The sequence below is a fragment of the Moschus berezovskii genome, chromosome 4, assembly GCF_049115385.1.
Source record: "Moschus berezovskii isolate FMDL1 chromosome 4, NW_MosBer_1.0, whole genome shotgun sequence".
NCBI lineage: Eukaryota > Metazoa > Chordata > Mammalia > Artiodactyla > Moschidae > Moschus > Moschus berezovskii.
The window spans coordinates 111,084,757-111,100,389 of NC_142463.1; the positions used below are offsets into that span (position 1 = coordinate 111,084,757).

General features: G+C 54.5%; 1 protein-coding gene across 2 annotated transcripts; it reads right to left on the reverse strand.

The window, feature by feature from the left end:
- Positions 1 to 2,710: 2,710 nt before the first annotated feature.
- SH2D2A (SH2 domain containing 2A) lies at positions 2,711 to 12,846 on the reverse strand. 2 transcript variants are annotated; one of them, XM_055403687.2, is made up of 8 exons: positions 12,692 to 12,846; positions 11,906 to 12,060; positions 10,970 to 11,151; positions 10,218 to 10,307; positions 9,783 to 9,951; positions 6,149 to 6,298; positions 5,491 to 5,799; positions 2,711 to 3,812 (listed from the first exon to the last, which is right to left on the reverse strand). In XM_055403687.2, exons 1-8 carry the CDS (start codon positions 12,723 to 12,725, stop codon positions 3,645 to 3,647), a joined length of 1,257 nt encoding a protein of 418 aa, XP_055259662.1. In that variant the 5' UTR covers positions 12,726 to 12,846; the 3' UTR covers positions 2,711 to 3,644. The 2 variants fall into 2 exon arrangements, with proteins under 2 accessions (XP_055259662.1, XP_088692007.1); XM_088835881.1 differs by lacking the exon at positions 12,692 to 12,846 and adding an exon at positions 12,139 to 12,664.
- Between the last annotated feature and the right edge of the window lie 2,787 nt (positions 12,847 to 15,633).

The window sequence follows — 15,633 nt, forward strand, 5'->3', positions numbered from 1 at the left end:
AGCCCTCCTTGAGTGGGTTCATGCTGAAGAATTAGGATAGCTAAGGTTGCGGGGGTTAACATCTTTGAGCCCCCTGCCCCTGCTCTAGTCCCCTGAGCCAGAGTTACAGGGCACCTTCCTGAGACTGTCTACTGCATTAGCTGAGGGAGCTGACCTGATAAAGGGGACAGCTTAAGGGAGACAGGGGCAGGAAAAAAAAGGCATCAGCGCAGGCCATGGTGCTCAAGGGCCTGGAACCAGAGGACAAAGCTGGAAACTTTGCGGCAGGGCCTTCTGTGGGCTCTGAAGGGGATCTGGGGCCCAGGGGAGGAGACTCCTCTCTGATATAAGAGGGTTTGAGCCCAAGAGCATGGAGATCATTCCTGGGTGTCTATTGGAAGGACTGATGCTAAAGCTGAAACTCCAATACTTTGGCCACCTCATGTGACGAGTTGACTCACTGGAAAAGAATCTGATGCTGGGAGGGATTGGGGGTGGGAGGAGACGGGGACGACAGAGAATGAGATGGCTGGATGGCATCACCAACTCGATAGACATGAGTTTGAGTGAACTCCGGGAGTTGGTGATGAACAGGGAGGCCTGGGGTGCTGTGATTCATGGGGTCGCAAAGAGTCGGACTTGACTGAACGACTGAACTGAACTGAACTGAGCCCAAGAGAGCCTTGCCTAGAGGAGGCTGGCAGGATGAAATAACCATGGGGAGATTGAGTCAGCTGGAAAATGCCCTTCCCCGAGTGGTCCCTAATGGGGCAGAGTAACCTGCCCAGCACAATCGCGAGGCTCCCTTTCCTGTATGTTACTCGGCTTCTCCATCTGAAGTCTCACTGTAGTCCCAGGCCTCCGAGGGAGTGAAATCAGCAGGATGATGTGGGGGTGCCCATGGCTGTGGGAAGAGGGAAGAAGGGAAGCTCCACTGCCAGGGTCATCAGGGCTGGGCCTGCAGCTGGAGCCCTGGGGAGGACCTGGGCCTTATCCTAGGGCCTGGGAGGGGCCCTAGGTGTAAGGGGAAGCAAGTGCTTGGGATGACAAGATCCGCCCTGACTACCTCCAGTTCCCTGTCATTTCCCCTCTCTAGAACTTATTTTCTTACTTGGTTGAACCAAAAAGTCAGTCACAAAGGGTTCGAAGTCCCTTCTAGCCCCACAGTCCTGCTCTGCCAAGCCCCTTGCTTGCCTGGTCTCATCTGATCAGTACGGCAGCCCCACAGGCAAATAAGGCATTCCCTCCATTTCAAAGGAATGTAGGGAACAGTGGCGCAGAAAGAAGCTTCCCTGTTCAAGGTTGGGCAATGTGTTAGCAAAGAAGCACAGCAGAAACCTGACAATGCTAGTTGTCCGGATCTTCCCACCCACTCTGCTGAGCCTACCCCCAGCATGAGGAGCACTCACCCCTTTCTAGCAGGCTTTGCTCCTTCAGAGGCACCGAGTGGGTGGCATTCCTGTCCCCTCCCCAGACCTGCCCATCCTGTTCTGTCATGAAGTCTAAGGGAATCTCATCTGCTGACTTTGATTTCCAGCTGCTGCTATACAGCAAGCCTCTCCTTTTTCTGCCTCCTCTGCTGCCACAAGGAATCAGCCACCAGGTGACTCTCTGAGTCTGATCTAAGACCTTTTTTGCACTTTCAGCCTCTCCCCAAAGCCATCTGCTCCCCTCCCCTCCACAACCCTCACCCTTCCCCCGTTTTCCCTCCCACCTCTCCTCTTGCTCAGGAGGGGGTTTAGACCTATAGACGGAAGGAAGTGGGACCCCACTCTGTTGACTCAGCAGCCGTATTTCTCCTTGAGCTGATTAGCGCTGAGTGGGAAGGAGCGGAATTCGCTAGTCACTGGGGCTGGCCCTGCCCCAGGCTGGGGGTGGCATGGTGGTGGCGGCACCTAGACCTAGGGAATATGTCTTCAGGGAGGGGTCTGGGGGGCTTCTGTGATTCTGGCAAGTACACAGGGGCCCTTGGAGAGAGAGAGACCCTGATGGACACTGATTGTCTTGACTGAACTCTCCTAGAAATGAGAGAACAGGCTGGGACCACAGGAGTACCAGCAGCCTTGTGAGTGGTTCCTGGGGTGGGGGTGGGGGGCAGTTTCTGCTCTGAGCCCTCAGGGCGATCCAGGGGCAGACACAGCCCTGCCTCAGAGAGTCCCCCATCTGAGACAAAAATACAACCCAAGGCAGATCTTCTAGGTGGTTGAATCTTAGAGTATGGAGCTTGGCTACAGGGGCGAGAGGCCCTAAAGTGGGTCTGGGAGAGAAGAGGAAGCCTCGTAAGAGGAAAAGGGGAGGCCTAAGCCCAAAAGGGGGTAGCCGCTGCAAGGGGGCCCCCTATCCTATGGGGCCCACACACAAAGGTTAAGAATGCCCCTCCCCCTTCCAGTCCCGTGCTTGGCAGTTGAAGAAGGAGGTGCGGGGGCTACCTTTCAACCAGTCCCCTCCCGGCCTCTCTTTCTTTCCTGGCAGCCCCCAGGCGATGCGCTCACCCCTCTGCCCCTGGCTAGCTGCCTAGCCCACCCCAGTTAGGGAAGGAATACTTTTCAGAGAGCCGTCTGTGTCCTTTGCCTTGGTGCCTCCCCACCCCCAGCCCATAGATCTGTGATCCTTGCCCAGGTATCTTTCAACCACCAACTGTCCTCTCCCTCCCCCCCCATTGCAATGGTCATTTGACAACTTGCCTTCCACAATATAAGAGAGAGTCAGAAACAGAAGGAGCCTGGAGTACTTGAATCCCTATTGGGGGAGGTGGTTGGTGATGATTTATTAGCCAGACAAGAATCAACAAACAAGTTCTAACATCTGTTCTCGCCAAACCATTCCTCAGACAACAGCAGCATTGGACCAGGGCCCAGACTCAAAGGCTTGAGGGCCAAGGAAATCAGACTCCAGGAGGGGAAACCAGGGCAGTAGTGGGATGCAGCAGGGCCCTCCTAGCCCTCTTCCTTAGAGGCAAGCACTGAGTCACTGGATTCTTGGAGATTCATGGGAGGGAACCTGAGGGTGTGTCCCTAAAAGGAAGCATCCCCCACATCTACTCCTCTGGCCTCCAGGTTTGTGTGAGCCCAGACCAGTTAGGGGAACAGGGCTAAGCTGGGATCTGGAGGAACGGAACCAGCACCCAGGCCCCCATGCAGCAGAACTCTGGAGAGCAGCCAGTCTTCTAATCTGAGGAAATCTCAGACATTTCCCATGGAGAAGAGTTAGTAGAGTGGGGTACAGAACAGAGCACTAAACAGAAGAATCAGGAAGCCTGGGTTCTATTCCTTGACCTTGACTAAGCCACCATCCCTCTCTGGTTTTGTTTCCAAAAACAAAGCTGGAGTTGGACTTGATCAGTAAGGGCAAAGGAGATGCTGCTCCTCTTCTCTCACCCACGGCAGACATCACTAATCAATCATGGTGTTCTTTTCTGCTGAGTTCAGATATGACCTTAACATCCTTTCCAAAGCAGTGCTCCAGGCAGCCACAATCAATGGATTGGAGTTGGCATCCAAGGTGACACTTTTTCGCCATCTTTGCAATAGATGGCTGAGGTCCTTTCCAGCTTTAATCACCTACAGTTTGTTCCATTCACATTTCCTGAGAAGGACGGCTAGGTGTGTGTGAAAGTCTCTGGACCTGCTGTTCCAAGTTATCCTTCCCCAGCTCAGACTCATCAGCTACTGAGGAGGCCCCAGGGGGAGCCACGCCTGTCCTCTGTCCTGAAGCACTTGTCTAGAAAGGTTGTGGGGGAGAGTGTGCCCCCAGCGGGGTAGGGGCGGGTGAGGCACAGTAGGGCCTTGTTCAGCCACGGAGTTCTCAGAATGCAGTTGTTGGCCACCTGGATTCTGTGGAGAGAAGGATGGTCCCAGGTCATACCCTCTACCTTCTGCCTCCTAGACTTAGCTGCAGCCTCTGATCTTAACAGAAATTGGCCTGCAAAGAGGTCTAAACCTCTCTCATTCATTCAACAAACATTTCCTGAGCACCTGCTCTTTGCCAGGTACTGTGCTCTGGAAACAAGAGATGGACAAGTCCCATCCCTGCCCTCAGGGAGCTTATACTCTGCTGGGGGAGGGGGGTATGGGTATCAATGCTCAGTGACATGACAGGTGTGTAGAAAGCTTCTGTGGTGAGGTCAGGGAAGTCTTTGCAGAAGCGGGGAAGGGTGGGCAAGCTGGAGGATGATTAGAAGGTTGCTGGACAGTAGGAAGGTACGTTTGTAGGAAGTAGCTATAGGCAGAGGGAATGGTGTGTGTAAAACCTTGGAAAGTTTGAAACCACTTGGTGTGTTTGGAGAAATGTGACCAGTTTCAGGGTGGATGGGTGCAGCTGGTGATAAGACTGAGGGGGTGGCTCCCTACCCCACCTGATTATGGAGAGCTTCATGGGCCTGGTAGCTGTTTTAGAAAGACCATTCTGACTTTCTTGGGGCAGTGGATCAGAAGTGGCAAGACTGTTGGCCAGGAGATTGCTTAAGAAGCTCTTGGAAAGTCCTGATGAGAGATGATGGGAGCTAAAACTGAGGAAAGGGAAAATATATTTAGGAAAGACCCAGCAGGAATCAGTACTTATAGGGGAGTGAGGGTGAAGAGCAGGGAGATGTCAAGGAAGCCCTGCGAACCTGGCTTGAATAGCTGGATAAGATACCAAGAGGGAGAGGGAACATAGGAGGGAACAATCAGGGGAGTAGGGTGAGGACACTTGGCTGTGCTGGGTCCAGAAGGCTGTGCGATGTTGGGGAGCTGAGCAGAAGCCTGGAGAGAAATTCACATAGAGACGTGGACTACTGACATCAGCTCTAGGATGGCAGTCAGGGGTGTGGATAAGTGTGAGCAGGCACAAGGGCTGAGGGGGAGCCTGAGGTGCCAGCATTGGGGCGGGGAATGGAAGCGGGGGGCAGAGGCAGAGGGATTGGGTGGGAGCTGCAGTCTAAAGAAGCAAGATACTGACTTGATCAGTGAGAAGACTGGGCAGGTGTGAGGACTGCAGGAGAGGGGGCGTGTGCAGAAGGAGGGGACAGGCAGGCACCCACTCCCCTGAGCTCATCTGAGGTGCCACCAGGGACTTCAGGTGTTCTTCTTCAGGAAGGCAGGGCCCTGAAGGCTGAGGGGAGGGAGCCAGAATGAGAGAGGCCCAAGTTCAGACTGGGGAGGAGAGGTGAGGTGGAGGCCAACATTCCTGCCATAGGGTGGGGTCAATCTCAGGGGGTTCTGAAGAGGGCCAGCCTGGTGAGAGGGACACAGGCACAGGTGGGCGAAGGCCGAGGGGACCTGCAGGGCCCTCTGCTTTCTCTGAGAAGTGGAGAGGGTGGGGACTTGACAAAGGGGAGGCAGGTCCCAGTAATTCCAAACAGAGGGTCCTGGAAGAGGGTTGTTGGCAGTCTCAACCCTCTGTTCTTCCCATCTCTGACCTTCATTCACCCTGACCCAGACATCGAGTCTGAACACGTTCTCCACCCTCTCAATCTCAAGCTTTCAGGAAGTCTTTCTTAGGGGTCTCACTTTTCCCTGCACCCCCATTTACCTGGCTGCCTAGGACAGGCCTGGACTGGCATTTCCGTAGGACTTCATGCCTGAGGATGAAATGTGGGTCCTCACTCCTTGAATCAGGCTCCCTCACCTCCACCTCGGCGTAAATATTGCTGGGGGCTTCTCCAGGGCTACCACGGCCCATGGCGTAGAAGTCAATAGGTTCATCAGGCTCATTGTAGATGGGGTTGGAGGGTTTGGGCGGCAGGGTTGGGCGGGGTCTCGGAGCAGGGCTTGTGTAGACTTCCGGCTGCAGCTGAGGTTTGGCGGGGATGGGCGGCCTGGGCCTGGGCGCCTGGGAGGGCTAGGAGAGAAGGCGAGCAGGGAGGAGAATTGTAGTTGTTCAGTCGCTCACTCGCGACCAACTCTTTGCGACCCCGTGGACTGCAGCACGTCAGGCTTCCCTGTCCTTCACTATCTCCCAGAGTTTGGTCAACTCATGTCCAATGAGTCAGTGATGTCAAGGCAGACAGTGGGTCACCCTAACCAAGGCAGAGCCAGAGCTGGACCCCAGTCTGAGCCTCAGACCCCTGCAGGTCTTCTTCCTACCCCACTGGCCACGCCCCCTCACACAGGCCGCGCCCTCCTTTTGTCCCCAGGCCCCGCCCCTCCCTCAGGCCCCACCTTCTCTCCCAGCTCTTCGGGTCACATACCAGCTTTGGCTCCCCAGCTCCATCTTTCTGCGTGGGGGCTGCACTTCGCTCCTTTTTGAGAATCGGGCTATACTGAAACTGTGAGTCCTGGCTTTTGCTTCCAAAGTCGGATTCTTCAGTCCTCAGGGACAGTCCTGCGGGCTCAGGAGTCTGCGGGGGTGGAGTGGGGGGAAGTGGGGGGAGAACGGGGGAGGGGGTGGGTGGAGAGAAGAAAGAGGCCTTGGGAATGTGGTGCCGGAGGGATGGCTGGTGGGAGTGGGCAGGTGATCCAAGGAGGGCAAAATAATCTGGTCCATGTGGAGAATGTCGGGGTGGGGTGCAGCAGGGAAATTTGGGTGGCGCTGGGTTTCTGGGTGAGGCAGAGGGCATGGAGATAGCAAGGAGACTGGGAGGAGGGACAGTTGCTCTGATCACAGGTGATATTTAGCATTTAAGTTAACTTCATCTGGAACACAGGCCCCGACCAGTCACCATTTGTGCCTGTGGTTGTAAAACTGCAACCAGGCTTTACAAGTCTTTAGCCTAAAATTTTTCAGCTTGGGGATAGATCTCCAAGACCCATGCCCATGTTTACTTCTGCAGCTGCACGAGGAGTACATTATACAGCTAACAGGGACAGAGACACTGCCTCAGGGGAGATGAGCCTTATAGGGTTCCTTCCCATGTTAGGTGTGCTTTTAGCTCAGCATTTATCACTGGGTTCACGAATGTTCTCCACACGTGTGATACTTTTGGGAGGCTCAGCCCATAGGGCTTTTCTCATTTTTCTGCAACTGCCAAGTGCGTGTCTCCATCTGACGGTGTTCAGGCACTTACTGCATGGATTCAAATCAGAATTCTTTTTCCCTGCCGTAACCCCCTAAGAGGTCTTAGCATTCCCTTTATGAATATAAAGTAGCACCTCTGGGACTTCCCTGGTGGTCCAGTGGCTAAAACTCTGCGCTCCCAATGCAGGGGACCTGGGTTTAATTCCTGGGTCAGGGACTAGATCGGACCTGTTGCAACTAAGACCTGGCACAGCCAAAACAAAGCAGCTCTGCCCTGCTGCTGAGACAGCAGCACCTCAGGAGTCAGCTGGACGCCTCCCGCCCTTCCTCCCCACATCTATGGCGCACAAGCCCTGCTCCTTCCACTGCCTAAATATCTTCACATCTGCCCACATTCTCCCTGCCCACAGCTCTGGTCCTGTTCAGGCCTCCTAAGTCCATCACCTCCTCCTGCATTATCTTGCCCTGCCAACCCATTCTCCACTCCGTGAGCAGAATGAACCTGCAGAAGTTCCTCTAGCAATCCTTCCATGGCTGCCCATTGCTCCAGGATGGAGCCCAGACTCCAGAGAATGTGAGTGACAAGACCCTGTGAGGGCTGGTCATAGAGCTTGGTCTCTGACAGCTGTGCCCTCAGCTCTCACAACTCCAGCTGGCTCCCCTGTCCACCAGATTTCCCTACATCCTGTTCCCACTGCTTAGGAATCTTCAGGTCTCTGCTTATTCCTCACAAAATTCCACACAATAATTACTGCTAGGCACAGTCCCTTACCAACTTCTTTGAATGGATTCCAATATAGCTTCAGGAGACTATTCTTACTCAGGTCATCAATGACCTTCTGTTGGCCAAATCCAATGGTTAATTCTAGACCCTCTGGCATCTGCTATTCCCTGATGGATTTTCTTTGCTTGGCATCTAAAGCGTCACACTCCCTGTTCTTCTCCTCTCTCTCTGGCTGCACCTTCTCAATTTTCTTTGTAGGTTCCCCCTCATTTCTGCAAACTCTCAATGCTGGAGAGTTGGTATCTTTTTTTTTTCCATCTATGCTCATTCCTCGGAGAAGGCAATGGCAAGCCACTCCAGTACTCTTGCCTAGAAAATCCCATGGATGGGGGAGCCTGGTAGGCTGCAGTCCGTGGGGTCGCTAAGGGTCAGACACGACTGAGCGACTTCACTTTCACTTTTCACACATTGGAGAAGGAAATGGCAACCCACTCCAGTGTTCTTGCCTGGATAATCCCAGGGACGGGGGAGCCTGGTGGGCTTCCGTCTGTGGGGTCACACAGAGTTGGACACAACTGAAGTGACTTAGCAGCAGCATGCTCATTCCTGAGATTTCATCCCTCCTGAAGGCTTTAGAATTACTCCGTCTACATACTGCTGGCTCCCGAATGTTGATTTCCAAATTAGATTTCTGTCCTCAAATCCCAGTCCATATATTGCAACTGCCTAACTGACGTCTCCATTTGGATCCTGAATGAATGTCTCAAACCATGAATGTCAAAAGTGAACTAACTCATGACCTCCCGTCTCTCCCAGACTTAGTCTTCTTGTAGCCTTCCTCATCTCAGTCAATATAACTCCATCTTTTGACGTTCCTCACTCAATCCTGCAAAAACCCTCTTAGCTCCACCTTCCAAACAGACCCAGTGTTCCACCTCCCCACCCCTTCACCTCTACCAACATGGTCCAGGCTGCTGTATTCTCTCCTGGAGTATTGTAGTGGCCTCCATCTGATCACCTATGCCCCTCCCAAACTTTCCAGATCATGTCACTCTTTAGCTTGTAACTGCTCAGTGCATCTCATGTAGAATAAAATCCCAAATCATAAAGAGTCCACTGGGCAGTCCTTCACCCCTGTGATTTTGTTTTCTACCTCTCTACTCATGCTAGTTTCCTCCGTGCTCTTACTCTTATTCACACACATCAAGGATCCTTCTGCCTTAGGGCCTTTGCACCTGCTGTGCCATCTACCTAGAATGTTTTTCCTCTAGTTATCTGCATGACTTTCCCCCTTCCTTTATTCGGACCTCTGTTCAAATGTCCCCTCAGCAGAGTAGCCTCCCTAAGGTCCCCGTGTAAATGACCCCACCCCCGTCACTCCTTGTTTCTGTATTCTCTGCTTGTCATCTGAATTACGCGTTCATTGCCTGTCTCCTGTCACTACAATGAAAGCTCCATGCAGGTAGGGACATTTGGGTCAGTTTTGTTTGCTGCTATTTCCCAGTGTCCAGACCAATGCCTGGCACAGAGTGGTCCCTCAGAACTGCCTGAATGATCTGGGGGAGGCACTCTCTGACATGGCTCCCCACCGTGTGAGCTAAATGGCACCCCACTCTGCATTTCCTCTCTCATCACACTCTCACACTCAATTCTTATTATTTGTCTTTGCCGCTGGTAAGTAAGCTTTGTGGGTTTTACACCCATCTGTCTTGTCTCAGTAAATATCTCTTAATTTAAAAAACAAATGGCACCGGGAATTCCCTGGTGGTCCAGTGGTTAGGACTTGGCGCTTTCACTGCAGACTTCAATCCCTGGTCTGGGAACCAAGATCCACAAGCCGGGCAGCAAGGCCAAAATAAGACCACAAAAACAAATGACTCCTGGGCCTAGCTGACCACTCCCAATCCCTCCAATCTTTGTGTGACTGAGCTGGTTTCTCAAGGACCCCTCCACCAACACGCATCTTTCTGGAAGGGAAACCAGCGGAGATGTGTGGAAAAGGGATGTCTGCGTCCTCCTTGGGAATAGGAAAGTGCCCGGCGAGGTCCTGTGGCCTGAGTTCTGCGTGGGGTGGGAGTGGGGGGCCCTGGCCTGGGTCCCCGGGGTCAGGGTCAGTGTCAGGGCCGGGGTGGGGATGGCGTACCTGGCGGGCGAGGGGTTCAGAGAGCGTCTCCCCGTACGGGCTGAGCGGGCACGCAGTGTAGTGCAGCAGTAGGTCCTGCAGCCGCGCGTGGGCGCTGTCCTCGCCCAGCACCACGTGGCGCCCGTCCCCTAGCTGGGCCAGCAGGAAGTGGCGGCAGCAAGTCCGGCTCCTGGAGGCACCAGTCAGGATCAGATCTGCTCTCTCTTTCTGGCCAGGACACCAGCTGAGGCGTGGTCTCCATCCGCCCCAGCGCCTGGGTCTCCCATCCTTAGTAGTCTGGGGCCTGGGCTTAGACCCCTCCGGCCCTGCTGGGGGTCATCATGAAGTTCTGCCCCTCACACGTTCTTCAGCACCAAGTCCCGCCCCCTGACTCGCCCAAAGTCCCGCCTCCTTGTTGCCCGCCCCCCCACCCTCGGCGCAGTGCTGGCCCCTCACCTGTAAGTCAGCACAAAGGTCACGGCGCTCTCGCTGAAACGCACCAAGTAGCATCCCTGAGGCTTAGTCTCCAGCAGCCTCTCGGCCTCTCTGAGGATGATGGAGAAGACATGGAGGGCTGCTCAGACTTTTCCAGCCTCATCTCCTGTCTCCCCGGCTCTCACAGGGGACCCCTACGCCCACCCAAGCCTGCTTAAGTGGACAGAGAAGGGTGGAGGTGGCAGAGGATGTGGTCACCGTACTCCCGCTGCACGGGCTGGGCACGGACACGGACCAGGGGTTCCGCTCAGGAGACCTCCCGGCCCTGCGTCCTCCTCCTGGCCCCGTCCTGGAAGGGCAGCCTGGAGTGGGGGGTTCAGGGGGTCAGCGCTGTAGCAGCAGCAACGGGGGTGGTGTTAGACTTCTAGACTTCAGAAGTCACAAGTTGCACGGAGAAGGTAAGGACTGAGAAGTGGAGGAGAAGGGAGGAACTGCCAGGGAGGGAAGACAGAGGAGAAGACTGGAGAAAGCCGGAGGTAAAGATGGAGGGAGAGAGACGGAGGCCGGGGTGGAGAATGAGCACTCGAAGCCTTAGAGACAGATGGTTCGGGTTTGTGCCTCTTTGGTGATCTGCCCCAGGAGGGCGGCCTTAGCGAGTGGCCTCAGAACCTCCGGGAGTCGTAGCCTGGCCTGTAGCCTCCTCCCCTGCCTGACAGCGGGACCCAGGACGGGCTCTGCCCCGCTCCGAGCCTGCTTCTCCCTCTGTGAGTCACCTCCGGGTGATGAAACCGTGGAACCAGACGGGGGCCGCCCCGTGCTGCAGGAGCTCCTGGGCCTGGGTCTTCTGGAACCAAGCCCGGGTCTCGGCCTGCAGGAACAGAGCTTCTTCCCTTGGCAGCTCCTCCTTCCCATCATCCTTTGGGTTGCAGGCTGCTCCTGGGGCCTGGAGAGGTGCCTGCATCAGAGAAGGGTTCAGGGAGGGGAGAGGCAGCCATGATTAGTAGTCCTTCCTCTGACTCTAAGGCAGCTGCTGGCTCCTAATCCTTACACCTACTCCCTCTTGGACTTGTGGAGAAAGCTCCCTGTCTCCATTGCCTATTTTAGGGTATCGTTTCCCAGAAAGTCCTTCCCAAAGTCTGACTTATTTGGCTCAAGTTGTTTTTGTTTCCAGGGAGTTTCCCTCCACTTCCCTCTGGGTCCTGTGGGCCTTTATTCCAGTAGCAGTGAGCTGTTAAACTGTGCTTAAATGGGAGTGGGGCCGTCCAGATGGACAGAAAAGCATTCCCTGGCCTGAGGAATGAAGGGAACTCCAGAGGCCAGAACGAGGGAGGGCTCACCCTACATACGGTAGGAGGGACCGAGCTAGTTCGTAGGGAGGGTTTCCTACTGACCGGATGGGCAAGGAGGACTGAGATGAGGATGGGCAAATGAAGGCCACGGACAGAGCTGTAGATGCCTACTTCTGCAACGTAAATCATTGAACGCATCACTTGTGGACTCACCCTGAGCTTCCCAGGGACAGAGGAGTAGCGAGTGGGCCATCCAGCAACTGAAGGAGGTGCTCCTCATCTCCTTGCCCTTCCTCTGGGCCCCCGGCCATGTCAGCAGCCCCTGCTCATTCCTGCTTTGGCCTTTGTCCACCTGCAAGCCCACCCCCGTGGAAGGTGGGAGTAGAGGAAGGAGCTGCACCCCCCCAGGTTTCCACTCACCACAGCCTGGACAGCTGGGCCCCTGGGGCTGGGCCAGGCTTCCTCGGGGGCCTGGAGTCGTGGTCCCAGAAGCAAGCCCGGGCCCTGGCAGCTCCTACGGTTCAAGTCCAGGGGCTGGAAGGTGCTGAAGGTTATGGCGGGGGCTTCTCGGCTCCCTGTTAGCACAGAGAGGTTTCTTAGTCAGGGCCTGCGTCTTTCTCTGCCACCCACCACTCCCCCAGGCTCAGGCTTACCTCCACTCGCCCCCCCCACCCCGGCCGTCCACTCATCGGGGACCTGAGGCACAGTCATGGCAGCAGGAGGGATGGCAGAGATTATTTCTCAGGGAGGAGGAGTAAGGGGCCCAGGAAGTGTGGAGGGCTGAGGTGACAGAGGGGCTTGTCAGGGAAATTGGCCCAGGGAGGAGCACAAGGAAGCCAGCTGGCCCGAAAGTTCTGGAATCCGGGAACGGAGGCAGATCTCTTCAGTGCGGGCCCCTCTTCTGGCCCAGGGTCCTCTGCCTCCCACCCTACTTCATTCTCCTGCTTCCTCCTCTCTCCCGTCGAAGAAGCTCTCAGCAGACCCTGTCCCCTTTATCCTCAGGGCTGCGTGGAAGTGGCACCCGAGGAGGAGGAGCAGAGGCTGTGGGCCTCCTGCCAGTCAGCCTTGCCAGAGTGTGGCAAGGCGTGTGGCCAGGGTGTGGCCCCTCACCTCCGAAGTGGGAGCTTAGGCCCAGAGGGGAGGAGAGCAGGGGTCGTGGGGGTCTTGAGGTTCCCTCCCACCTACATTCTCCAACTTCACACTTACCTTGGGGGCATATCTGGGCCAGGGGGAACTCCATGGGGAGCAGCCTGAGAAAGGAGCCCCTGGAGCAGGGTGTGTGTGTATGGGCTCTCAAAAGGTGTGCATACTCAGCAACTCATCTCTCCTCTCACCCCAGCCCCCTGGGGCAGGAAATGTCGCCTCACCCACAGCCCTAGCCCTCGCGGAGGACTCGCGTCATGGAAAGCCGTAAGACAGTCGTCCCTCCCCCGGAAGCCGGGCGCTGGAGGTTGCGGTGGTGCGGTGTTTGTGTCATTGTGTGTCTGGGTGTGCTGCTGTCTTATCTCCATCCCTTCTGATTCTTTCTCCACGCCCTCACCCCAGACCGGGGCTTCCCTTGCTCACCCTCCCTCTTGTCTCTCTCTATTAGCAGTGGCAGTGGGAACATCCACTTTAGAAGAAAAAGCCTTATAGTGTGATGGGGCTTCAGGCTCGTCGAAGATTCATACGCAGGACTTTGCTCTTAGGACACGTGAGGAGGGGAGGGGGCAGAGCTGCAACAGGAAGAATGTGGGTCAGACTTTTGAAGGACCTTCTGAGGTCTTATGAAACCTGTGAGACAAGGGGGTATGGAGGAGGAAGCCTGGCTTCATCTTCAAGCAGGTAATGGAACTGGGTTAAGACAAAACCATCCATCCTGGAGAAAGGGAGAAGGGATTTCCTTCAGTTAAGCAGGTCATTATTAACAGCAAAACTATCAGCAGTTGTTATTGATGACTTCCAGGCTGATGTCTTAAATCTGTAGTGGGCTTGCATCTCCTGCCACCCTAGAGGACCAATCCCATTTCTGTCTTGTGATCCTCACTAATGAAGAGGAGATGGGGAAACATTATCCCCATTTTCCAGATGGGTAAACTGAAGCTCAGAGAAGTTAAGTGCCTTGGCTTGGGTCTTTCAGTGTCTCAGGTGTTCATGGCAGAACTGAGACAAAAAACTAGATCCTCTTTGACTAACCTCACTGTGATTTAGGCCAACAGTCCATGACTGTGTGCCAGGCACTGTTCTTGGTGCTGAGAGTCCAGAGAGAAAAAGGATGGGATCAAGGCTAAGGCAACACGTTTTTTGCTTTGTTCTGTTTTCATCTTTATTTATTTGGCTGCACCAGGCCTCAGCTGTAGTGTGTGGGGTCGTCTATCTGTTGTGGTGCGTGGATCTTTAGTTGGGGCATGCAAACTCTTGGCAGCAGCATGTGGGATCTAGTTCTCTCACCAGGATGGACCCAGGGCCTCCTGCATTGGGAGCTCAGAGTCCCAACCACTGGGCTGCCAGGAAACTCCCTAAGGCAACAGTGTTAAAGGAAGGGAAGAGGGATCAGGCAGCTCAGGAGGAGGCAAGGCCTTGGAGTGTGTGTGTGACTGGGCCAGCAGTGATGCTGGGAGTCGTGTTTACTTCTCAGAGGTGCTAGGGAAGTAGCTCTGCAGGCTAAATCAGGACTCCAGAGTTCTTCTCGGGTGCAAGGCAGCATGCACTCTGGCTCTGGCACCCTCCAGCTGGGTAAACCACTGCTGGCAGCTCCTGAGCCAGCTTTCTCTCCACCGCATTTCCTTCTTCCATGAAGTTGAACATGCTCATCCTTCTTCTAGAAATACTTTCCCCCAACTTCAACCCTGCTCATCCTCCACAACTCAGCTCAGTCCCCTCTTCTGATGTCCCAACCCTGTATACACACACACACATGCACACACATGACTAGATTAGGAGCCTCTGAGGTGGGCTCTCGTAGTGCCGGCCCATACCACTAAGCCACCACAATCTCCTTTAGGTACCTGTTGGCAAGGCATTTCCCTCCTCTTGACATCTTGAGATAAGATCCCCAAAATGAGCTGAAAAAAGAAACATCCACCTGCTTGACAAGCATTTTCACTTGAGGACTTTCTCCAGACAGGGCACAAGATGAAACCACACCTTAGAGTAACCCTGGGTCAGGAAGATCCTCTGGAGAAAGGAATGGGAATCCACTCCAGTATTCTTGCCTGGAGAATTCCATGGACAGAGGAGCCTAGTGGGCTACAGTCCATGGGGTCACAAAGAGTCGGACACGACTGAGCAACTCACACACACACACACAGAGTAGCCCACAGAGGGGAGAAAGGAGGAGGAACTTATTTTTGCTCATGCCTCCCACTTCCTGTTGGTCAAGATGATCTCACAGGAACTTAGAGACCTCATGCCTTGTCCCTTGCTATGCACTCTGGAAGCCAGATCCGTGGTCCGTGGTGTCTCATATTAACCAGAAATGGAGGGGTGACTCAGGAGATAGGTTCAACAAGTGAGGTGTGAAGACCATGCAATCCCAGGACTTCAACTTGGACTCTGGTCAGCTCAGGTCACAAAATAGGGCTCTGATAAAAGTGGGAGGGGTTTGGGAGGCAGGCCGCCAAGGAGTCAATGGCAAGGCTCTAAGGAGGTGTGCAAGCTTTGTGTCCCACGCAGTCTACCCCTTGTGCCTTCTCATTATGTGCAGATCTTATCCTCCAAGATAGGGCTCATGTTTGTTCTGCACAAACAGAGACATCCTTACTCTCCAAGAAGGAAGCTACAACCAATCACATAGCCTCCTTCCAGGTGGAGGTCAAGGGTGTCTTTCTCAATGACTGACAAGGGAGGATTCATGAAAAAAGCTACAATCCTCATGAAAGTGAAAGTGAAGTCACTCAGTCCTGTCCGACTCTTTGCGACTCCATGGACTGTAGCCCACCAGGCTCCTCCGTCCATGGGATTCTGCAGGCAAGAGGACTGGAGTGGGGTGCCATTTAAACTCTGCTTGATAGTCACTGTCTCCCTCCTCTGCTACTCATTCTAGATGCCCCCACCTTCGCTCAGCATTTCGTCTGGTCTGGGTTGTTTTCTGGTGGGGTGACTCAGACCTTCATTCCCCAAAGGTGTAGATGCCCTAGTTGCCCTGCCCTTGTTGGTTGTCGTAGCTG